General features: G+C 38.0%; 1 protein-coding gene across 2 annotated transcripts; it reads left to right on the top strand.

The window, feature by feature from the left end:
• Positions 1-1,407: 1,407 nt before the first annotated feature.
• On the top strand, positions 1,408-24,017 carry LOC118263636 (low-density lipoprotein receptor-related protein 4). Of its 2 annotated transcripts, none has more exons than XM_035575734.2 (35): positions 1,408-1,621; positions 6,860-7,042; positions 7,777-7,968; positions 8,275-8,387; positions 8,625-8,829; positions 9,098-9,227; positions 12,719-12,825; positions 12,996-13,155; positions 13,539-13,689; positions 13,803-14,125; positions 14,209-14,395; positions 14,493-14,646; positions 14,726-14,935; positions 15,021-15,202; positions 15,311-15,474; positions 15,620-15,757; positions 15,849-15,954; positions 16,068-16,218; positions 16,301-16,462; positions 16,543-16,758; positions 16,833-17,025; positions 17,143-17,233; positions 17,329-17,491; positions 17,595-17,728; positions 17,813-17,900; positions 18,052-18,157; positions 18,239-18,542; positions 18,624-18,946; positions 19,025-19,148; positions 19,227-19,321; positions 19,403-19,646; positions 19,728-19,986; positions 20,068-20,262; positions 20,356-20,534; positions 20,676-24,017. In XM_035575734.2, the coding sequence occupies exons 2-35, from the start codon at positions 6,988-6,990 to the stop codon at positions 20,805-20,807; spliced, it is 5,736 nt and encodes a 1,911-aa protein (XP_035431627.2). In that variant the 5' UTR covers positions 1,408-1,621; positions 6,860-6,987; the 3' UTR covers positions 20,808-24,017. The 2 variants fall into 2 exon arrangements, with proteins under 2 accessions (XP_035431627.2, XP_050561152.1); XM_050705195.1 differs by lacking the exon at positions 1,408-1,621 and adding an exon at positions 2,033-2,137.
• Positions 24,018-25,799: the final 1,782 nt, after the last annotated feature.

Consider the following 25,799-nt stretch of genomic DNA (forward strand, 5'->3'; position numbering starts at 1 on the left):
CTTATCCATTGTAAAAAATATTATTGGCGGACTGGCCACAAAGAATAACATAAATAGTAAATATTTCAGATGAACGATGATGATGATGAACTTTTATAAACGTCATGACTATATTTTTATAATGACTATAGTGAGTCATATTAAGTATGTACTAAAAATCACGATTTAGTGAATGAATAATGGAGAAAAGGTCTACTAGTTTCGAGTCACAGAAGGACTCTTCATCATGAGTAGCGTGCGCAGACGCGGCGTCGTCGCGCAGCCTACTGACTTAGTACCGTATAGTAGAGCTTTTTCCATCAATGTACGCGAGTAAACCGTGATTTTTAGATAACATGATGACAATTAAAAATAATTTAGATCACTTATAAAAGAGCATATTTAGTTATTATCATACAAAATCTCTAACACAGTATGCAACTTTATAAATATTTTTAAGTTGGTATGTTTGTAACGGCCGATATTAATCTCGATTTTATGGAGGTTTTGTCTAATTTAGATCCGTATATTTTAGAATCATCGATGGGGCTGACTTAGCGTAGCCTATTAGTTAAAAGTCCCTAAAATTAAATAGATGAAAAAAATATTCAAATTGGTTATTAATTTCGGTCGTACCATAGAAAGGGTTGGCAGAGGTGCACATGTGAAATGTACCTATACATAGATGCCGTCACACACTTCAGACGTACAAGGTCCCCTAGTGTTTCTACATTTATAATAGATCTATCAATTGCAGCCTCGCCGATGTTATTTCTGTGATCATTAGCGCCCCTCGTAGTATACTTTAGTTTCATGATTTGTAGTGTGATTAGTAGTTTAATAAGAATGTAGTTTTCCATTTTAGTAATGCTATTGTGTGAGTAGTAAGATAATACCTAAAATCATTCATACATTTTACACATTAGGCATTTCATATTCATTAAATGTGTTTTGATTGAACAAAAATAATAAGTACATGTTATTATTATGAATGGATCCGACTAAAGTATTTTATTGTACGCACTTGTATAACTTATAAATGAATCGAATGGGGGCTTCATTGCCAGTAAACAACCTTCTTACATAATTAGGTTGTCAGTAAGGCGTCTTTTTTTGCAGAATATTGGAAGTTTTAAAAATAGATTCACACGTAGGTACTTTTTGTCTGCATTTAACAAAGCTAAATACGCCATGACAAAAGCCCAAAATGGGTTAACAGAAAAACTTTGCCGGTGATGAAATTACCAACTATATTTATAAGCACTTTATTTTCATAGAGCTTTATTCACAGTAGGCGATACAATACAAATGTAGGGGAGCGTTGAAAGAGATTTTATATAGGCAAGGTAGCAAGGGGCGGCGGGTTCCATTCATCGACGAGGCGCAGACTGCGCGGGGCGCCAGCGCGGGGGCGCGGGGAGGGACGAGGCTCCAGATCACCTAGTACCTATCCCAGTCGCGCGCAGAGAGCACATCTCAACGGTGCTCCGTCCAACAAAAAGAAAAACCAAAAATAAAAACAATTTAGTGCTTTCAGGTACTGTGTAGTGATTGCGCGAGTGCTTCCATTTGGAACTCCTGTTATAGTGCCAACTGTGCGTCTAGTTTCAGGATATTATGTCACAGCCATATACGCTTTAAGGTACACATACATTTTCATTATTTATTTTAGCTGTAAGATGTATTTGTGCTACAAATTATTTAGGAGCATAGGGTGGTAGATTTATGTAATATTAAAATATTTATCTCATAGCAGAGCTTTTAAGTTAATACTATAATCGTTTAGTTAAAAGTATTGAATAATATAGTTTTCAGTTAGGATTTTGGACATAGAATCAATGGAAAAAACTAAGAATATGAGGGTTTTTCATAAAATTCAGCATTTGACGTCGTAGCTAGTTTCATGGTCAGACCCGTGGGCGGTCGGAGGTGTTGAGTTTCGAGCTCTCAGAGGGCGCAGGGGAAGGTGCGCGGCGCGGGGGCGGGCGTGGGCACAAGCCTCCGCGCATTTCACCCCCTCCCTGTATTGATCGCTCAATTTTCAAACGTATTTCCTAAATATTGTCACCATAAAACATTAATATCTATGAATTGCAACTACGCTGTGAAATAGACTAGTGGCTAAAGACTAAGTGGAAAGACTGAAGTGCAAAAGTAGGTAGGTAGTGGTGTTTATGCCTTCATACACAACGTGTTCGTTACGAAAATGATTTGGTGAGCAGTGCTTTCATGGCGTGGTAGACCACCTAGGTAGTTGATCCATTCAATTGCAGGGTGTGTTGTGTTGTGTGATAGCTATTATTACTCGGGTTACTGTGATCGCAAGATTTATGCGCCACCATGAGTCGGGTAACACGTAGCTGCTAAAGTGTGTGCGACAAGGACGCAAGATGAGCCAATAGAACCTATTTTTAGAACCAATACGAATTAATTTAATGAATCTGCTTGATGAAAGCCGTTTTTAATGGTGCTCGGAGATCATCGATCTTTGAGTTTGAAACGCACTTACAAACGATCGCGTTACTGGGTTTTCAATATGTTATTCTCATTTATTAATATATTTAAGGATTTGTATGGTTCATTATCTGGATCTAATCTATAAATCTAAGGATCCTAAGGCCAAATGTTAACATAATAAGACATTTGAAAAGAAAACATAGTCTGAATTTGCGTCAGTAGCTTGCATATGGTACCTAATAGACTGCGTCATAGCTTACTATGCTATGTTATGCTAATCTAGAAAAAATAATCAATGTGAATTAATAAGTAAGACATTTGTTGAGCTTACAACAAAGCCCAGGATATCCTAACTGCGTAGAATGCGCGGTTTCGTGCGTCGTGAATGAAAACCAGATCAACAAGTAGCTACTAACATTGGCTTTCTATCGCGCCTGCGTGTCATAAACTCTTAACAATTTCCAATATGGCCGCTTTATGGACTATGACTTAAATCTTACAGCGACATGATGTAAAACAGAAATGTTTTACACTGAAGAACAATACATATATTCTGCATTAATGTCTACATATTCTACTAGAAAAGAACTCCCTTGTTAGTATGTAGTGGGCCTACAGCTACCTATGTTTTTGTGAGCACTACGCCCATACCATATGATAGTTTAGATTTGCTAGAATCGTCCATTAAGCTCTTCAACTCTAGAACTAAAACATTTTTATATAAATAGATGTAATTTTATACATACAAACGATGTGTTGTGATTATAATTTCACTTCTAGAATGTGATGTGTATCTACTTAGTTCTTAGAGGTAATGATTACATTTGACCTCTTGATACTTTGTTATCATTTCTAGAAATATATGTACGTGCAATATATGAGGCATTCAATCTAATACCTACTAAGAATTCTCTTACTACCGAGATTTCAATTTCAAAGACAAAAATAAACTCAATTAGGCAAAATTTTCCTAAAACAAATCATAGTTATTAATTTATCGAAAATAATTTTAGGTAATAAAACTCTACAAAAAAATTGTGTCGTTTTCAATTGTCTATGTAATTGAGTTTGAAGTGACACCATCAGCGTGATTCAAGTATGGTAGTGTTTGGTAAAATAAATGTGGTTCCATTTATGTGGGTGCACCTATAACCCAGATAAATTAAACAATTAGTAAAAAGTAATAATTTATTAAATAACATAATTTGTATGTTTGGTACTCGTTAGATGTTGTGCAAGTACAATTGATAAACCATGCCATATTGTAACAATGTTGTTTTGAATACTCAGTTTACTTCGTATTTTCTCCTTATTTTAGTAAAAAAAAAAACAGGTGAATATACTAACATTTCTTATTGGAATATAAATCTTCTGTCAGTGGTTTCGCGAGCGTTCCTCTGGGATAGGAAGTATCCTATTACTCAAGTCAGCTGATACCCTATCTGTAAACCAAATTTCTTCAAAATCCGTTCAGTAGTTTCGCGTGATTGATGGATAAACATCCAAACTTTTTTATAATAGGCTGTCTATTCCGAATTAGTTTCAAATTAAACATTGCTTTTTGGAGAGAAATACATATACAACCGTTTTTAAATAAAAGAAAATCACCTTTAGAAGTTAAAGTGTGAACCTCCTTTTTTAAGTCGGTTAATACACCTAATATTCGCCTTTTCCTAAGTCTTAAGTAAGTTTTCGAGAAAAATACTCTACTGAAAACTGCTTCAAAATCGGTTCAACCAAACGCGAGATAATGGCTCACAAATCAACACAATCAAAATGAGAACCCTCTTTTTTTAAATCGGCTAAAAAAGCGTTTCTATATACATAAGCACGCCTATTTCTTTTTTCGTATTGGTTTCTTCTTTGTTAAAATGACGCCCTAATTGCAAAAAAAGATAACCATGTCCAGGTTATTCTCTGAAATACAGAGAAGATGTCGCCACATGGCATTTGGGACGTGGGCCGGGAAAACTCGAGGGCTCGGGATACGAAGTTACAATTTGCAATTGGTTGTAGTTTGGATAAGGTGGCGTTGCGGATCACACGTGTGTACAGTTTCTGTCTTAACATATTTTTTTATCTCACCTAGCTTCACTCCACACAGATAGACTGACAATTGAATTTGACGTTTCAAAAGTGCCAAATATAGGATTAATTAAAATAAATGTTTTGATTTTGACTTTGATCGCATTTCTTTTGTTTTGGGTACTGCAAGGTTGCAGAATTTGATGTGTGTTTGTGTAGGTACCTACTTACTGTAGTCTATCTAATCGTAGGATAAAAGAGTGCAGGGATGTCCCCTATCGACTTATTCTGTCTTGGCCTTCTTTCTATTTCGAATTGGACATGGCCTTCTTATCAGGAGTCAGCGTTTATGTGCGTAAACCCTAGTAATCATAATCTTTGACACTCAAACACTAAATACGTGTAGTTAGTTTCGAGTGTGGCTGACAGCTGCGTGTTTTCGAAATGATTCGGTTTTATATAATCATTCTGACATAAAGTGCTAAAAGTGATAATTATAGTGAATTACATATTATTATATTCTAACAACAGTAAGAAATAGTTTATTTCATAAATTACGGATCTTAGGGAGCTTTTCTACCGCAGATGTGCTATGCTACGTTGCTGTGGATGTGTTTGGTTTCCACCAATCATATTCATTGGTACACATAGCTTAGCACTGGTGGAAACGGACTTATCTAAGCTATGTTTTTTATATGGAAAGACACGTGCTATGGATGCGTGCTATAAATGCGTGCTATGGATGGCTCCCTACTAACGATACATTGCTTACTCGAGGTGCGCATCTTCGTCGCACAGCTACATAGCTTAGTGTCAGTGGAAACGGTTTCATAGTTTCACAGCTTGGCTACATAGCACATCTTATTTTTGCGTCAAATAGCATACTCATTTCCTAAAAATTGGCGAGAAAAAATAGAAAATTAAGTATATCGTCAAGTCAATGAATGAAAGTATGATTATTTTTAAATTTGTTATTGCATTTAAAGGTCGAAATAATTGTCGTTTTTAAATGTCCAACCACGACACGAAAGGTTTATAAAAACATCGAATAACTTATTGTTCTTTTGAATTAGAATAAAGCTGCTGCCCATTGTACTAGGGCTCATATAATTAAGCTTAGGGTAAGAACAATCAGTGCATTAATTCCGTTGGCATTGTTTTAACCAGTCTATTTTTTTACCTTTTTGACCACCCTATATACCATAACAATAGTATATCGGTGACTTATGTATTGAGCGTTTATTTCAACAGAACTTATTATATAGTTAAACTCCTTAGTCTTACACTTCCTTTAAGAGTAAAGGTTTCTATGCATTCGTGTTGGTTAGGTAGTTTATGAATATCACAGTCTTAAGAGTAATAAGTCGCGCTGCCACTGGATGCAGGTCTCTTCCAATCGGCCTATCTGCAAGTCATTAGGGGAGACCTATGTTCAGCAGTGGACGTCTTGTGGCTGATATGCTGACGATAATGATGAAGAGTAATAAATCATCAGAACTAATAGACTTCCTAAGCTTCCTTACTTATTAATCTGAAAATGTGAAAATGAAAAAAACAAAAAACATTGTACTAATGCAGAATTAATACCATATGTATTAGGTTTTCTCAGTGCAGATACAAATCTCCATATGTTTTCTAAGGCGTTAACGTTTTTAAATAATGAACTTAGCTGACTCAACTGCTTTTTAGGGTTCCGTAGCCAAATGGCAAAAAACGGAACCCTTATAGATTCGTCATGTCTGTCTGTCTGTCCGTCTGTCCGTCCGTCCGTCCGTCCGTATGTCACAGCCATTTATTTCCGAAACTGTTGGGCCTACATAGTTGAAACTTTGTAAGATGGTGTATTTCGGTAACCGCTATTAGAATTTTGAATAAAAATTAATAAATTTAAAAATTAAAAGGGGGCATTCCATACATGGAACTGATTAAAAACAATTTTTTTCAGCTTACATATCCGTGATGGGTGTCTATGGATAGGTCTTTAAAAAATACATTAAGGTTCCTAAAACCACTTTTCGTCAAAATCAATCGTTTGAAAGTTAGACGCTTCCAAAGTGGAAAAATGTGTGTCCCTCCCCCTCTAACTTTTAAAATAAGAGAGTGAGAAAACTGAAAAAAATATATGCTATAGATTTCAATGGAAACTAACAACGAAAATTGGTTTGAACAAAATATCATTATTAGTTTTTAAGAAGTAAAACATTTTCAAAAACCGCAAATATAACTTTGTCGTTCATACAAACACTATGTAAAACCAAGTTATTTTACAACCTTTATATTATGTCATCTAATTGCTGTTACGGAACCCTTCATGGGCGAGTCCGACTCGCACTTAGCCGGTTTTTTTATAGTTGTAGACCGGACGGTTATCAAACAAAAGTTCGTTTTGTTACATCAGAGTGAACGCGTCGAGTAAGCTGACTGCGTTGGCACGTCATGGTGGCCCCGTCGCGGGTGACAGGCCGAGCGGCCAACCAAGTCACCTAAAGCAGCCGGGCTCACCACTGCGCCACCGCTGCGAACACCATGCCTGCGCCGCTCCTCGTATACGTCACCTGCTTCACCTTTCTCTGGATATGTGGTACGTAATTGTGTTTCTTCCTACCGCAGAATTACATAAGTCACATTGTGATGTCTCATCTGGCAGACGATCTCTTATCACAAACTATAAATTGCGTGCTATATTTGCATTTGCACGTGCATTTTTATTTATTTATTTATTTAGCTCTATATAATAAAAAAAGTGTCTTTCCACCAGACATGTGCTATGTTACAATGCAGTGGATGCGTTTGGCTTCCACCAAACATATTTATTGGTACAGACAGTGGAAACGGACTCAGCTAAAAAATCATAGCTATGTTTTTTTATATGGAAAGATGCGTGCTATGGATACGTGCTATGGATATGTGCTATGGATGGCTTCCCTACTATCGATACATCGCATACTCGAGCTGCGCATCTTCCTCGCATATATAGCTTAGTATCAGTGGAAACGGTCACATAGTTTCAAAGCTTAGCTATTACATCTTCGTAGCATAGTTCCACAGCACCCTAAGGAGGACTAAATGCTAACAGAATTGTCTACCAGTCACCCTTTGGGTAGCTAAGGTAAGCTGCAAAACGTTATAGGAGGTAGTGGTGTTCAGTATACAATGCTAAAAAAATAAACAAGTATGTTAGTGATAAGAGTTCCTCTTGTTGACCAAGTCTTCTTTCAGGGTCTCTACAAATTTCACAAATCTCTAATTAACGTGTGATAGCATTAATAGTTTTTTTTTTGTAAGTTTTTAAGTAACACCTTTTCTTTCTAATAGCAAAAGCGGATGATCCATCGCCGGTGTTGGGGGGCGCGCGGCCGGCTAACGGTACCGCGGAGCCCCCCGACCTGCGCTCCCCCATGGGCCGAGTCCCGCAATATCAACCACCTGGCTTAGGACCTGGGGGCTTGGCTCCACCGCAGGGCTTTTGGCCTCTCAATCCGCACACACGCGTCGATTCTTGGCACCGTAAGTAGAGAACATTACAAAATTAAAACAACAAAATAATTAATTAAACGAAAGGCATTATGGCTTCGTGTGTAAAAACAGCACGAAATTGCTCATGGAGTTTCAAAACCTGACCAATGAGAAGGCGTTATGATAGCTACAGGCTTCGCTATAGTAGTATTATTACAAAGTGTGATTTTAATGAGGATAGTTTTTTACCTATTGTAGCAAGTTGACGCCGACGACGAGGGGATATTATTACTTTACATTTCAGTGTTAACACTATAATAATACGACTTTGAAGTAACAACGTTATCGTATTCACAGACCGTCCCATATTGACCCGTATACACACCGTATCTCACGACCCCGGGTTAGAAGGAGCAGACCCCGACGCAGACTGCCACCAGCCTTGTGCCAAGCAACAATTTTCGTGTCAGGTAAAACGAAGGCAATATTTTTAAAGATTCTTTTATAAAATAGGACTCTTTGGTTTTTGCAATACTTGCCAAAAGTAGCATTATTGGCTCCGCAGAAAGTATCATCTCGTAACGAAATCAACTCCTCTTTCGCTTATTTTTTTGAAGTTCCTCTAGTAAGTTACTTAATCCGGCACTGACTGGAACATATAACTCATTTATGTTGGAACTGCATACCTAAACAATAATCTCTTGCAGAAATCATGCACATGTATACCAATGGAAAAGCGCTGTGACGGCAAAGTGGAGTGTGCCGACGCAGAAGATGAAAAGAACTGCACTCCAGCTTGCGATGAGCATCAGAACCGGACTCTTTGTCACAGCACCAGCGTCTGTATCAAACTGGACTGGCTTTGTGATGGAGACAACGACTGCGGCGACTACTCCGATGAAACCCAATGCGGTAATGTATTGAGCCATCATATTTTTCATACAACTTTCGCTGAATATTCTATTTTAAGGCTGACCTCGCCAAACCATATTCGCCAATTTAATATTAGTGACTAGAGAGCGACTTTTTGTCAATATACTCCATTCCATAATTAAGAAAGCGTGATGAACCAATTGATTAATTGATTCAAATCTAGTTTAGATGAATATTAGAAAAAAGTATACTACTTCAAAACATCTAAAAGATCTGAATAGAAAATAAAACGCCTGTTTTGTAACAGGTGGAACAACGAACTGTACATCGCAGCAGTTTCAGTGTGCGAACGGACTGTGTATTCACAAGGACTGGGTGTGTGACGGCGACAACGACTGCCGAGACAACTCTGATGAGAACAACTGCATCAAGGGCAAGTAAGTGCCTCATGCTTACAAATCACTAGTTGACTTTACGCAAAATTGAAGGGGACAACCGTTGGCGTTGCGACGTTGCGTTATTTTGCGTAGTCAAATCGAAGGGAATAACCGTTGGCGTTGCGTCGTAGCGTTATTTGTCTATAATATCCACGTTCGAAATTTAATTTAAATGGCATCATGAACGTTTTTCTCAACTTTGACCACTTCTCATCCGCCCTGGCCCATGCCCTGTCTTGCACATACTGAACTGGTGCCTATGTCGCCACGGACTGGGGACATCTACTCACACCATTATACCCTTAAACTCGCATAACTATTGTCAGGTCACTGTCTGTACACCAAATTTCATCAAAATTCCTTCAGTAGTTTCAGCGTTAGTATCCAAAATAAATTCAATTGCATCTAAATTATAGTTCAATATTATGTCAGATATTTTTGAAAGAATGTATGACGCAAACAAAATGTTAATGCACTATTGTTCATCTTCTATGATATAAAAATAAGTCGGGTTTTCCTTCCTGACGCTATAACTCCAGAACGCACTGTCGACAGGTCTCGGGCTCCAAATCGGGCAAAGAAAAATTAGGGAAAAATTGAAGAAAAAAGTAGGAAAACAGCGTAAATCTTTTTAACATACAGCTCCATCTCCAATACAAAAATAAGCAAAGCCATTTGATGGCGAAACGCAGTTCGCCGGGTTTGCTAGTCGTCTATAAAATACTGCATCACTTAAAGACTGACCGCATGACTCCTATAAGTAGACACAGGCTCGCGACCCCTACAAACATAGCTTCTATACATCTATAGTCCATGGCATCCCCTACTGACAAATGACGTCACACCGTATAACAGTCAGATTAACTGCGTCATTGGTGTTTGCACAGGGAAGGAGGGGGTGACCGATTTGATCGACTGCGAAGCTATAAAAGCTATTACTCGTACTAACTTGATTCAAAGAATGTGACGTTAGTTATATCATTGAGAGATGCTTTAAAAATGAAGGGAAAATTGTAGATATTTTTTTGTGATGTTGTTTTAAACGCTATTGTGTAATGTGTCTATTTTCAGCTATGAAATCGTTTGTTTTAAGAACTTACGCCATATCAATAGCATCTGTACCGATCTATCTGTAGATTTCCTAACTAGATATGGAACATTGTACACGCCCCAAAACAAAATGTGTCAAAATTCTATCTTTATCGAAATTGGGCGCTACGCGTTAGAGACTCGGGCGTAGGTTCAACAATGTTCCGGAAAAAATAAAAGCCTTGTAACGTGATCAGATTACCAAAACAACACATTAATACGTAATAAACGAAAAAATTAGAGGTATAAATAACCTGTCCAATTAGTTTGTTTTCTTATGTATCAAGTGACCAGTAGGTGGTCGTGTAGTTAACAATAAACCATCTTGTGTAAACGTCATTGGCAGATATTTAGGTGCCTACCTACGTTTGGAGAGCGTCCTACGTATTATATTAATAGCCTTTGATTGACTTGCAGCCTACGCAGCTAAGTTGTTTAGAGCTGATGCACTATTACTGTGACGTGTGCACAGGTATTTGGTTTCAAAAAGGGTATCATTTTATGGTTAATATATGTGACAATCACTCTCTGTTAAGTTCTTTTTTACATTTGTTCTCCACGGACTCTTGGTCCGTGTCCTTGTCATGCAATTTGTTTTTTTTTGGTCTCTCTGTTAACTTACATACGTTTACGTCGCCAATGCCGACCTGTTGATGGATGATTATTTCAATGTGTTAAGACTGATTTTTGGACTTAGCCACTTACAGAGGCTTTAGTAAATATTTTTTGATACTAAATTCACGTTTACCACCGTTAGTAAGCGTGAATTCCGATTATGATTGCTGTGTTGGTAACTGCCACAGAGTAACTGCTTGCCTCACGCACACTGGCCTACCAAACTGACATATTATACTGAATTCTTTAGGCTGTGGTTAAATAAACGTTGTGAGTCCTAGTTGTCATCTCAACATATACGACTGATGGTACTGGTAGTCTGAAAGTAAGAAGTCTTGATGTCTTGTAAGGGACAAATGGCGCATCGTCCTTAGTAGGATGTGAAGTACTACTACTTTAATTTTATCATTATGATTTATTGTAAATCAATACTTAATAATAAATATATTCAGTACTCAGTATGATGTTATAATAGAAGAAATTTTTGCATGGAAAGTTCCTGAAATAGACCATTTTTCAGGATCCGTTATTGCAGTTATTGAAGGTAAATGCGTAGCTAGAAATAGGGTGAGGCATATTTCTGTATTTGCTAGACTGGGGTCTCAAGCATAATTATGCACTTAGATGCAATTACTCGAGACTTCACATAGGTGTGTTTCTACGAGCCATTACGGGGGTAAAACAAAACATTTCTGATATTTTTGGTAAAAATATTTTGCATACTGAATACATGGAATATAAGAATACTATGTTAAAGATTTTAAACGTCGCGTCGATAGAGTAATGAAACGTAATTTTCTATGTATATCTTATAGAAAAACTGAAATTTGAGTACTAAAACATTTTCACAATATGATTAAAACTGAAAACCCCAGTCGAGTCCCATAGAACCGTTTAAAAAGTTTAGGCGGGACTTTCTGGATTTTATTTTACACTGCGCGGTACGGGCTGTGGCGGTCGGTAGATCAATACGTCGGGGGTTGGAAGGGAGGGGCGCGGGGGCGCGGGGGCGCGGAGGCGGAGGCTGGGACCAGGTTTCCATGGCGACGCGCCTACGCTCCCTGCGTCCCTAGAAGGAGACTCGCCCGATATATACCAGTTCCGTGGGCGGGCTCATTATAGAACAAATTCATCGACGTGATTAACATTACTGGTACACCTACAGCAACTTAGTGACGCTAATGTGACGTATGATTTCATTTCAGTTTTAACTTTGTTCGCCATACTTAGTACTTTATGCTGTACGAGATGATGTTATGCATCCAAAGCATTATTGTAATGAACTTTCATACAAAAATATGATAAAACTATGTTTGCAGCAAATTACGTTGTACATTTTCGTCAAGTATCGCACGCAACAAATGCGCTCGGTGTGTTGTTTGACAAAACCTATTTAAGCTACATTGATTTTGCTACGAAATGCTACGGAACTGCAATTCAACTAATTTATAGTATAGATGACATTAAACGTGACTTACGATTCCCCAACAAATATCCATACTCTATATAGGTACGGAGTAATAAGTCCACACCTCTTCATATGGGATATAGTTCTACATTCAAATAAACTTTAATTTGCCTGATAGTAAAACAAATTGAAATACAATAACCATGGATTTAAGACTCAATTTTCGCCGAAGAAATCTACACTTTAGAATGAGCTTTATAGAAGGACCGACACATGTAGTAGGTATTTATTGCATTTTAACCTTCAAAAGTGCTTGATTCGAAATTAATACCTTATTATGCAATTTTTGGTATTTCTGTACCATTTTTCTTGCACGCAGGTGTCGAGAGCATCAGTTCATGTGTGCGATCGGGGAATGCATATCGAAACATTGGCGTTGCGACAAGGAAGCTGATTGTCCAGATAGCTCTGATGAAGCTGACTGTCGTAAGTCATTCTTTATTAGTTTTCCTCTTGATTTAGGTCTTTAAGTTTGTTTTAACCATCATGATATTGATGGATAAAATAATGACAAAATTTTAACTATTACCTATCTAGTTAAATACATTTAGTTTTCAATGGAGTATCACTTAAACCCTATTCTTCTATCCTACTAGCTGTGGATCTTCTGCGGTGTGGTGAGAACGAGTTCCAATGTGACAACAAGAGATGCATTCGTAAAGACTTCCAATGCGATGGTGACAACGACTGCGGAGACTGGACTGACGAAGACACGTGTCCTATGCTACCTGGAAGCTGTAACGCTGGAGAGTTCAGGTATGGATCTATCATACTTGTGCTCAAGTATGATGCGCCAGGGCTTAATGTTTTCCGGAGCTGCGGACTACCTAGCGGGTTTACCGGGGCTCCGGCTCGAAAGGCAGGAGAAGGAACGGGGTGGTTTTGGTTTTTAGTCAGTAAGAGTCTGACACTCCCTCTCGCCTTGCCCAAGGCGAGAAAAGTCATTGGATGATTTTCCCCCTTTAAAAAAGGGTTTAATGTTTAAAGACCACTTTGGAAATAACATAGTTCTAGGACAATTCAATTTGACGTTTCAAAAGTGCCTAATTTAGGATTAATTGAAATAAATGCTTTGACTTTGACTATCTTTTTGCATTTAACACAAGAAGTGTAAATAACGGTAACTATTTCTGAAACAGATGTAGCGATGGAAAATGCATACCAGACCGCTGGCGATGTGATACTGAACGGGATTGTGCAGACAGTGGGGACGAGCTCAACTGTGAACCGAACTCTATGCGCAACTGCACTGATGATGAGTTCACGTGTGCTGACCGACGCTGCATTCTGGTAAGGCTCTTGGGTTGATCGTTTTCTAGAAGAGGGCATATATAGCCATGTAGCATATAAACCACTATAAATAGTTTCACATATACTTGTTCAACTCAATTGTTTCCCCACAGAAAACTTGGCTCTGCGATGCTGTCCGTGACTGCACAAACGGTGAAGACGAAATGAACTGCGAAGTGCATTGTGAAGAAGATCAATACACATGCAAGACTCAAGATCATCTCATCAGCAGTGCGTTCAGAAATTGTGTGAACAGGAAACACGTTTGTGATGGCATGAAGGACTGTCCAGAAGGAGATGATGAAGAGAAATGTCCAGTAAAGAGAGCATGCTCTTTTGAAGATAGATGTGACCCTGATATGTGCATCACCACCTATGATGGACAATCAGCTTGTACCTGTCCTTTGGGTTTCCTGCTAGACTACGACAATCACACGTAATGCATATTCACTGAAATCTGCGTTAATTTATTTTTGTTTTCATTAAACGTTTTAACTAATTAGACTTTATTCTTCACAGCTGCCGCGACATTGATGAGTGCATGTACGAACAGGATCCAGTCTGCTCCCAAACATGTTCCAATACTGTTGGAAGTTTCAAATGTGGCTGTATGACTGGATACGTGTTAAGACCCGATGGACGATCCTGTAAGCCTACAGGAGAATCACCCACTCTACTGTTTTCTAATCGCGTTGGTATACGACAGGTAAAGATTATTTCAAAATAGATGGGAGTTCCCTTTTGAATAAACCGATTTACTTTTTGAGAAAATAAACTTAAATGAAATGTAATCTTCCGGATAGGTTTGGTTGACTGGCGATAACTACATGCCAGTGGTGAAAGGTCTTCATAATGCAGTTGCTCTGGACTATCACTACGAGAAACAACTTGTCTTCTGGACTGAGAACAACCTCAGAGTCATCAGGGTAGCCCAAATGAATAACAACAACTTGACAGGTAAGTTTTTAGCATAGTGAAATTAAAATGGTACCCATTATGTTTGCGGCTGCTAAATTAACTAATGCTTTATTCCTAGATGTCATAAGGTGGGGTTTAGAAACACCTAGTGGAGTGGCTGTAGATTGGATACATGATCTGCTATTTTGGACGGATTCTGGTACGCGACGAGTAGAAGTTACGACGCTTGAGGGAACTCAAAGAGCGGTCATAGCTGCCAACGATTTGGACAAACCTAGGGCTATAGCAGTGCACCCTGGAGACGCTTTAGTGTTCTGGACTGATTGGGGTAATCTTTACAGATTAAATTAAAAATAAAAATATAGTCCAAAAAAAAATTAAAAATAACTTCTAACCTATTAATAAATTACTAGGTCCCAACCCAAAGATAGAGCGTGCTGATATGGACGGCAGCAGACGCAAGAGCATCATTGTGGATAAAATCTTTTGGCCAAATGGACTGACCATCGACTATACGGAATCGAAGATATACTGGGCAGATGCCAAACACCATGTAATTGAGAAGGCTTCGTTTGATGGGCGTGATCGGAAGAAGGTATGTGCGTCTATATCAAGTAATCGTAAACCACCGATTGAAATGTTTTTATCAGTACTTTATCATTAAGACATTTTTTGACCCTATGCATCTTGGTATTCTCCCTAGGTAACCAATAAAGGACTGCCTCACCCATTTGCTCTGACGTTGTTTGAAGACGCTATCTATTGGACCGATTGGCACACCAAGAGTATCTCTACCGTCAACAAGAACACTGGAATGGGAATACAGACTGTTCACGCAGGACTTAACGTTCCTATGGATATTCATAGGTAAGTTGTAGTAGTATTTAACAAGTTTACTAGAAAGCGCTAGCTTAAGAAACAAAATCCATCCAGGTATAGCCAATGGAGTGTTCTGGAGAAGTACATACCTAATAGTTCTGAGTGTTTTACAAAATATATTGTGTTTCACCAGCTACCACCCGCTGAGGCAGATAAAGAGCTATAAGAATCGTTGCGGCACCAACAATGGAGGTTGTTCCCATTTCTGTCTTCCGAACAGCAACGATCACTCTTGTCGCTGCCCCGTTGGATTCAACTTGAACTCGGATGGGTATGTAACAGTAAAAAGTTTCAAGCAGTTTCGATATTTACAAGCCGTATAATAAAAAAATACCCATTTTCAACGAGTTTTTTCATTACAGTCGTACTTGCGAACAAACACCAGAGAAACTGCTGTTATACGCTCGTAAGAAAGACATAAGATTGAAACAACTGAATCCCAGGAAGTCAACTGATTCTTTGGATATGGTAAGTTGAAAATAGCAATGTAAATATAATTTACATTATAGTAAAGCGTCTTTAGGCCATTGTGCCATATTTAAGCCATTATGCCGCATTTAAATACTTTCGACTTTATCCAGGTAATTCCAGTAGAAACGATAAAGTCAGCTGTTGCATTGGATTGGGATCACAACACGAACTCAATATTCTGGACAGACGTTGATAAGGATACCATCAATCATGCCTACTTGAATGGGTCACAGCAACGGGTTATCGTGGGATCTAATTTGAGTAAGTAGAAGTTTACAAGCCTTTGGTTATTTTTTATCAAAACAAGTTTCACAAGTCTTTAATTAATGTGGCTTCGTTTCAGTTTGGCCAGCCGGTTTAGCCTACGATTGGCTAACTGATAAGCTGTACTGGACTGACGCTGGTACTAACAGGATTGAGGTAGCCAATGTTGATGGTAGCATGAGGACTTTGTTAGCGTGGGACAATATTGACAAGCCGAGGGATATCGTTGTGGATCCAAAAGGTAACAGATGAGTTTTCACATTAGGAGGGTTAAACATCAAAATATTTTGGAGTTTTCACTTACATAATGGTCATTCGTAGGTGGCGTAATGTACTGGTCAGATTGGGGTACCAATCCGTGCATTGAACGTGCTGACATGGACGGAGGGAATCGACGGCGACTCATTTTTGGTAACATGACCTGGCCTAACGGACTCGCCCTGGATCTTAAGAACAGCCGCATTTACTGGACCGATGGAGGAAACCAGACTATCGAGTATGCGAACTTGGATGGTACAGGAAGAACAGTGTTGATTGGTAAGTCTTTTTGGCCTTGTACAAAAAATCCACTAGAACTTAATGGCAGGTGTTAATAATCAATGTTCGTTTAGGCCAACAACAATTGCCACACCCTTTCGGCCTGGATCTATTCGGAGACGAGGTGTTTTGGACGGATTGGGATACACAGTCAATTCAAGCAGCCAACAAGTACACTGGAAAGAATCGTCGTACTTTAGGCGCTGGTGTGGCTGGTCTGATGGACGTTCGAGTTTTCCACAAAGAGCGAGTTTCTGGAGTCAATAGGTAAATTAATAACTACTTTAGATTAAATTAGTAAATGAAATGTATTAAAGTAATTTATTACCGTTAAACCGACTAAAACAAAGCTTCTATAAATAAAATTATCTGTTATCAAAACAGATGCGGCAAGAACAACGGTGGATGCTCTCATTTGTGCTTGTTGAAACCTATGGGGAGATCATGTGCATGTCCTATTGGAATCAAAATTGGCGTAAGTCTTTTACTGATTTCAGTTTAAGGAACTTTTACTGCAATAAATTGTATTGGTACACTTCTAATAACGTCGTGTTCATTTACAATTAACAGAAGGATGGCAAGACGTGTGCAAATGGTCCCGTGAACTACTTGATATTTGCTCATCGTGTGGATATTCGAGTAGTGTCCTTAGACGTTCCGTATCTAATCGACGTCCCATTACCGCTGCCAGTACTGAAGAATGCATTTGGAGTCGATGTAGATCATAAAACAAGTAAGTTTAAATTCAATAAAAATCGCCTTAGCTGCTCATGGGATCATTTCTCCACAAGGTAAAGGAAAAAAATGGGCCAATATTAATAAAATATGCACTGCAGGTCTGATCTACTGGACGGATACTGGTGAAAGGAAGATCCAACGCGCTAACAGATCTGGCAAAGACATTGAGACTATCATAGGGAAAGGTTTACATACGGTCGACGGAATCGTGATTGACTCTACTGGTCGTAAGGTTTGTAGCGATATTTCTCATAATTATGATCGTATTATTCATATATTTCCTTGAAATGGTATTACAAGACATTGTTGGTTACAGATCTATTGGACAGACGGTGGTAGGAATAGTGTTGAAGTCGCAGAACTTGATGGGTCCAACAGAAAAGTACTTGTGTGGACTGGTTTAGGTGAGTTATCTATTATATAAAAAAATGCTCATAATATATTTTGTAATCTGAATAAAATCAATAAAATATCTGGTCATTTCGGGGCTAGATATATTTTGTAAAATACATATTTCATTTGGGACTATAACTAATTATTCAATGAATTCTATAGATTCTCCTCGGGCTATTGCTTTGCACTACGAGTACGGATACATGTTCTGGTCGGATTGGGGCACATCTGCCAAGATCGAAAGAGCTGATATGGATGGAACGAACAGGTACGGTACTTAAAAAAATCACGCAACAAAAATGTTAATTATGTTTTACTATAAGTGAAACTAACTAAATGTCTTTCTTAGGCGGGTCATTGTGGAGAACAACATCAAATGGCCGAACGGTCTTGCTATAGATAAAATCGAGGGTCGTCTCTACTGGAATGATGCTAAAGTCCTCTCTATCGAAAGCTCTGACTTCAACGGCAACGATCGTCGAATCATTCTCAGTAATGTTCCATATCCTTATGGCATTGTGATTGTGGGACAATACGTGTACTGGACTGATTGGAGGACACAAGCTTTGCATAGGGCGGACAAGGTCAGTGGAAAGAATTCTATCATCATCAGGAAGAACTTGGAGGGACTTATGGATATTCGCGCGGTTCAGGTAAGTTGGAATAGTGTTAAAGTTAAAGGAATTAATAACATCCATAAAAGAACATTAGTAACACACATTTTCCTTCAACAGGGTGAACGAGAACTAGAAAACGTTTGTGGTAACAACAACGGTGGTTGCTCCCATCTATGCCTGCGATCACCTTCAGGCTACACGTGTGCATGCCCAACTGGTTTACTCTTTAACTCCACCGAACCGAATCCGAAGATTTGCAGAAAATACCCCGAAAGCTTCCTGTTCTTTGCTACTAAGACCAGCATTGCTCTTATCTCGTTCGATACTCCTGAACAATGGGACGTCGCTCTACCAATAAAGGTGCAAAACGCTGTAGCTGTGGACTTCCACTGGGAACATAAACTGTTGTTCTACACTGATGTCGATATGGATGTTATCAGGTATGAAGATCTTGTCTGTAAACTTGTTTGTTTATTAATGTGATAAAGAAAAGCATACTTATACCAAAATTGTTTCAGATCAATAAACATGATGAACATGAGCGATACGAAGGATGTGATCAAAGGCAACATGGGTATACCAAACGGACTGGGAGTAGACTGGATCGCAAATAATATCTACTGGACTGACAATGAATACAAGGTAAGTCGAAACTATATACAAAGAATTTGGAACAACAACAATTTGGAACATTTTTAAACGTGTTGCATTGTTTTGCAGGTCATAGAAGTTGCAAGATTGGATGGATCCTCGAGAAAAACTCTGCTTAGCAATTTGAGTGAACCTAGGGCACTGGCACTGTTTCCAGCTAAAGGGTGTGTATATAGAATAATAAACTATGTGCATTATACAATTACACAAACATGAGCGAGTTAAACAAACTTTCATATTTACAGGTACCTTTATTGGAGTGATTGGGGTCAAACTCCATGTATTGAGCGAGCCTTCCTAGACGGTAGCGAACGAAAAGTGATCGTGATTCAAGATGTAGGTTTCCCTAACGGAATAACTATCGATTACAAGGAAAGAAGACTGTACTGGACTGATGCTTTGAGACACAGAATCGATACATCCGACCTGAATGGACAACATCGAGTGCAGCTCATTCCCGAAGCTAAAAATCCTTTCGGAATGACTCAGGTGCTTTTCTTTAAGTCTTTCATCAAATCAAAAATAATCTTTCTCAGAATTTCATGTCTTTAACATTATTTTTAATTCTAGTTCAACGATTACATCTACTGGACGGACTGGTACAAGAAAGCAGTGATGAGAGCAGACAAGAAAACTGGTAAGAACGTGACAGCCTTGAGAACCGACTTGGAGATGACGATGGAAATAAAAGCAGTATCGTCTGAGAAGCAGCATGGTTGGAATCCTTGCAAGGAAGATAATGGTGGCTGCTCTCATCTTTGCTTCTTTAGAGAACACGATTATATCTGCGGCTGTCCCGATGAAGCTGATCCAAGGCCTTGCTCCACTGGTAAGTTGATCAGATAATAGTTCAATTTGGAAACAATTTCTCGACCTATTGGTATCCTTTGCAAAACTTTTTTTTTTACAGTGCCGAAAGTCCGTGTCGACCTCAAAATGCCGTCTCGCTATCCCTCGTTCTATGACTACACAGACATTGAACAGGACAACGGCTTGCCTCCACCACCGACCGCAATACCAGACACCAGCACTGGAGCTATCATCATACTGGTCGCTATCATGTGCTTCATCATACTTGGCATTGTCGTTATTGCGTTCGTTTGTGGTAAGTACACCGACTAACCAAACTTGACCATTTTGATGATCTTCATAAGATCCTTCAGAACCATTATACATAATTGTGCATTTTTGTACGCAGTGAAAATGAGTCGAGCCCGCGATGGTGATTTGAAGGAGAATTACCGCGAGTCCGGCGGTCACATATCGTTTCACAATCCCAACTACAGCTGCAACAGTGGCGCTAGCGGCGGCAGCGCGGAGCAGCTCGAACGTCGACCCAACCGGTTCCAAGGCATATTCAAATACGATAAGAATCAGGTAATTACAAGTACAATATACTTACAATATGTTCTTCTCAGAAGGAGTAGTCACGGAGAAACGTTAGTTTCTTGTTTCACAAGCAAGACGATGTTTTTGAGGGTTCTGTTCTGCAAGAGTGTAACACAGAAGTTGTTACAGGAGCGTGTGACCAACGTGTACATCCCGGAGGGAACGAGCTTGCTGCCGCCGCCGCCGCCGCCGCCCCGCCCCGCCGCGCGGCCCGCCACGCACGACGACTTCGAACCAGTCACGCTGCACTCATACGCATAGACTACGGGTGCCAACCTTTATAAAGATATCATCTGCGAATGTTCAACGGAGCCGCGGTAGGTACTATAAGCCAGGCTTACACCACCAGCTCAGCAGTTATTTTCTAATAACGCGTTTCCGATTGTGCGACATCGACTCCGGTCGATTACGGAACCGCGACTTTAGGAAATACCTCCTCCAGACATTCCTATGTGAATGATCGCCAGTAGCTACGTGCGTCCGATTCTAAATAAGTATAATACTAGATACGACGCTACATGCGTCAATCCGCATACCATCAGTTTGCGTCATCAGGTTCATTGATTGGATTATGCTGTGGGATGCAAATCCTCGTAGTAATCCTACGCTGTAAATACTGTGGCTGTCGGCATTAGAGTGCTAGAACTGTGTCCATCTGATGACGAATTTATGGTATCTCGTCTTGACTTGTCTCATGTGGTTTTCACACAAATAACTGCCTTTGAGGCAACGAAACCGCACAAATATACGACTATTTCCTTTGTGTAAGCGCATGACAACATGCGGATGAATACAACAATCGATGATTATGATCTTATTAACTATACGTTAGGTTAGGAAAACAAATTACACAAACGAAGATTATCAAAGCGATTTGAAATGAATAGTTTGATTTTTCATTCATATTTCCGATATATTTGTCAATTGCAGCATATTACGAAAGAGATCTAGGACGACTAGATTTTATAAGATCAATACGTAAGCCAACAACTACATTAGGAAGCTATTGAATAATGATTATAATACGTATCTATATCTAGATTAGATCATAGGTACTAGGTGGTACATGTGTAAAGAAACAATATCTCATGGTAACCTTACAGTCGTTTGATATTCCGTCAGATGCAGATCAGTCATACATAAATGTTATTGAATAGGAAGTTACTCGTAATACAATATTTATATGAAATATGATTATTGTTATAGTTCATAGGGATAGGCAAATGTTTAGATGCATAGCAAGTCTGGACGATTTCTTGTCAAGTGTAAATAGATGTATCTACTTGTAATAAAATTAAGGGTTAACGTCGCTGGACAACACCCAAAGGGTGTTTGTAAAGTGAGACGACTACGATAGCATGCTGCCAGGACTCGTCCGCCCTGTATTCTAGTACACCGAGCGTCGTACCACGGGCGGGATATATCGCAGCATGATATCGAAGTGAGAAAGGAACAGATAATAAATTTATTAATATTTATTATTTTTGTACAAGTCACATCTATCGGTCGTCGCCTGCGGCTCACAGGGAAGATCGATAGCGACTTTTATACTGTAAGATATGTCCCGGGGCTTGGGTTGACGTCCGTGTTACTTATAAACAATGTCCTAACTAGTTGATGTCTACGTATTACGTACACGTTTTATTTTATTTAGTTTTATAGTGCGTATGTATTATAGCCCCAATAAACATAAGTTTATAAGTAACAGGACTTGCCCGGACATTTCTGTAGAGTGGGTAATGTTTGCTATAAAATGATGTCCCGACCTCGTTTATGGGTGCAGTTAGAATGTTTGTACTAAAATAAAGAAAAGTAGTAACACATCACAATTTATATATGGACTATCAAACGAGTGAATCAAAATTCACTCGAGACAGATATTTATCACTTTCGATGCAATCCGATATTAGAATAAACTCACCAGGTTTAAAATGGTGACAATAAGATATCAGTGTAAATAGTTAGTTTTAATTACCAATTATGTTGACCGACCGAAATTGTAAATGTAAATAATAGTTTATTTATACCTTGTACGTTATGTAAAAGCAACTGTTTTATGTTGAATGGACGCCCGCTGCCGGGCTCGACTCTTGCACGTTACACGTTCGTCTCATATCAGATTAATTCATTTAGTACCTAATTAGAATTAATATTATTGATTAAATTTATTTACTTACTCTCAAATCATCCGTCATGGATGATGTTGAATCACTATTTACTCAAATAACTATATTATCTACTTATATATTTTATTATGTTTATCGATGGACTAACAAGACATACCTAACTGGAAAATGTATAAAGTTTCACAGGGTGTTTTAAACTAAGGTAGCGTTAGGGCCCTAAAGTGGGCGCAGATACGATAAAACTTGCATTTGCTTTAATATATTTGTTTAAAACACCAAAGCGAACAACGCCAATCTACTTTTAGGTGCGGTTCGAATGCTGTCAAACATATGATGTGGCCATTGAAAATGATATTTTTATTGCTTCATATTGAAACAACGTAAAAAAACTATAACGAAAGTTCCTTTTCTGAAATTGTAAACTTCAATCAGATATTTTAGTGCTCAAGACTTTCAAGTATTATTATTAGTATGTATGTACGTTTATTTTAATAGAACGTATAATTATTTATTAAGTATGTATACGTCTGTATGTGTTGTTATAAAATGTCCAAGACTATTCAAACAATAATATATAATAGTATGTGTAATACTTGTTATGGGTACTAACCACACGTGTAAACAATCCGGCCTCTTCTAAGTTACTAGATAACCGACATATAATGTGTACCTTCAATAACTATGTTTGTGACTCTTACAATCCTCTTTTTCGTCGGTTGGTTTATTGTGTTACAAATTTTCAATTATAATAAATGTCTAGATGGAGACGATAAATATCCATTCCAATTCTTGAACGAATTAAAGAGGCTTGGAAGAATTATTTCAAATTCTTCATACCTAATGTTTCATAATAGTTTTAAGATATATTTTATGTATATTGTTTTGTTACATAGCTTGTAAGGAGTGGGAAACTAATATAGTGAGTGCTGTGATACCGAATGCTTTGAAAGTGTAGTGTGGTAATCAGCGATGGTTATATATTGTATACATTTATTATTATTATATATTACTTTATGTTATTAGACCCTGTCGTTTGTTTGAACGTCATTGTAATATACGGAAGGGAAGTCAACAATAAATGTAATTCAAATTCCCATAATAACTACTAACGACTAGCATTTTATTGTGTAAGTATTGTAAAATTTATAAAAAAAGGTATATATGTGCCAAATTTAAACTTACAGTATTTTAACAAGAATGATTGGGTTCGGGAATGATTATAATTAAATTAATAGTTAATTAATTAAACAGCTTTTACACCTTTGATGCCTCCTTTTATAGAGGTGTTAAAACTGTTGTCAAATTTATTATTGTACTGACTTAAAGAATAGAAATTATCCCAATATATTCGTGTTTTATTTACTTGGACCTGCATGCGCTACCCCGTCACAAACATTTGAAGTTACCTATTGTCAAAGACCAATACAGTTACAGTGATTTTTGTTTCAAAAAAACGTTAACTGTATCCTCACACAAGGATTTTCTCCTGTGTCGTGGGTGCGTATACTAACATACAAGTTGACATAAATATGACCCACAGAACCGAAACAACAGTTTGTGGACCACACAAACAGCTGGTCCGTGCGGGAATCGAACCCGCTACACGTTGTGCGGCAATCGGTTACCCAACCACCGCAACAATCGTGTATACTTGATATGTCATGTTAATTAAGTATTACTAAAAGTTTAGAATTAGCAAAAGCTACTTGCTTAACTTGGAGATTGAAACAGACACAAAAATATATAAATAAAAACACAAAGAATAAAATACATGTACTAGTTTATTTCATATGAACAGTACAATTACATACATACTCGTCGTTACACTTAGTCAACAACATGAAGATAACACTTAGTACATAGATATATTAGGTATAGACAATACAATAGTGTTCACAGATAATGAAACCTGTCTCTCTGACGTCACAACATGGGAGGGGTGAGTCACAAAAGGTGACAAGCTAGCAAACTCCTTACAAGCGATACAATGGCGTCAACTGTGACCTCAGATAAACAAAGCTTCCCATAAAAAGGTATTAAAAATAGACAGTTTCACCCATTATACCTTACACATAAGGTACATTTTCTATTGATACAAGTTATAGATCATAATTTATTGCAAATAAATCCAGCAGTTAGCGTTATTCAAGAGTAATCGCCTTGACATAATTTATATTCAATCTCTCTATTTGTCCACCTTAAACATATATTTGGTAACATATTCGATTTTGTCCCGTAAATTATATTTACAAACGAATAATACCTACTCAAATTCATAATTAGTAACTATAAATAATTTCTGTTATTTTATATAATCTTAATATTAGAATACTTTTATGGTCACAATAATTTATTAAGCTAATCTAAGTAGAGTTCTTATGTGATCTTAGATCACACAAAACAGAAAATAATTTCAATAGACAACACGTCAGAAACAAACATGTAAAGTCTACATCTGCGTTATATTTAACATTTAAAAAATATATTATTTATGTCAACTATATTTTATAAGTATAAGTAATATTTTTAACACCATCTTGAGTAAGAAAATCATTAGAAAACGTATAAATGTTAGAAAAGGTGCGTTTGTAACAAATGCTTGGTGCAATGCATTTTGGAAGGCAAGCACTAAATCGACTTCAACTGTGCCCTTAGTATGAATTTGCTTTACGTTTTACGAAATCGAAACGAGAGCGCGTTCGGCGTTGTGATTGGTTGGGTGATTCGCGCCGGCCAATCAGAGCTCCGAACGCGCTCTCGTTTCGCTTTCGTTCAACGTAAAGCAAACTCGTACGAAGGGTCCTGTATAAATATCTACTACTAGCTTTTGCCCGCGACTTCGTCCGCGTGGAATAGTGACTTCCGAATATTTGGTTTTAACCACATAGTTCCCAATCTCGCGGAATCTCTTCAAAAATGAGACGTAGAAGATATTCCAGGGAACTCTTCAAAAATCAACACAATGAGCTCTGCGTTTGAATTTAATAGATGTATACTCACTTAGGGCATTGAAAAAATACTGGACTTAAACTAAAGAAATATTATAATCTTTCCGAACTTAAGATGAAAACTAACTTAAAACTAAAGAAAGCTACGAATTACGAATTTATAACATTTAAAAAAGAAA

This window comes from Spodoptera frugiperda, chromosome 27 (assembly GCF_023101765.2).
Source record: "Spodoptera frugiperda isolate SF20-4 chromosome 27, AGI-APGP_CSIRO_Sfru_2.0, whole genome shotgun sequence".
NCBI classification, from domain to species: Eukaryota; Metazoa; Arthropoda; class Insecta; order Lepidoptera; family Noctuidae; genus Spodoptera; species Spodoptera frugiperda.

Bases quoted from the DNA above. Each gene is read 5' to 3' on its own strand.
- LOC118263636 (XM_035575734.2), top strand. From the start codon at position 6,988: ATGCCTGCGCCGCTCCTCGTATACGTCACCTGCTTCACCTTTCTCTGG. The intron at 7,043-7,776 runs GTACGTAATTGT...TCTTTCTAATAG, and splicing joins CACCTTTCTCTGGATATGTG to CAAAAGCGGATGATCCATCG. The intron at 15,955-16,067 runs GTAAGTTGAAAA...GACTTTATCCAG, and splicing joins CAACTGATTCTTTGGATATG to GTAATTCCAGTAGAAACGAT.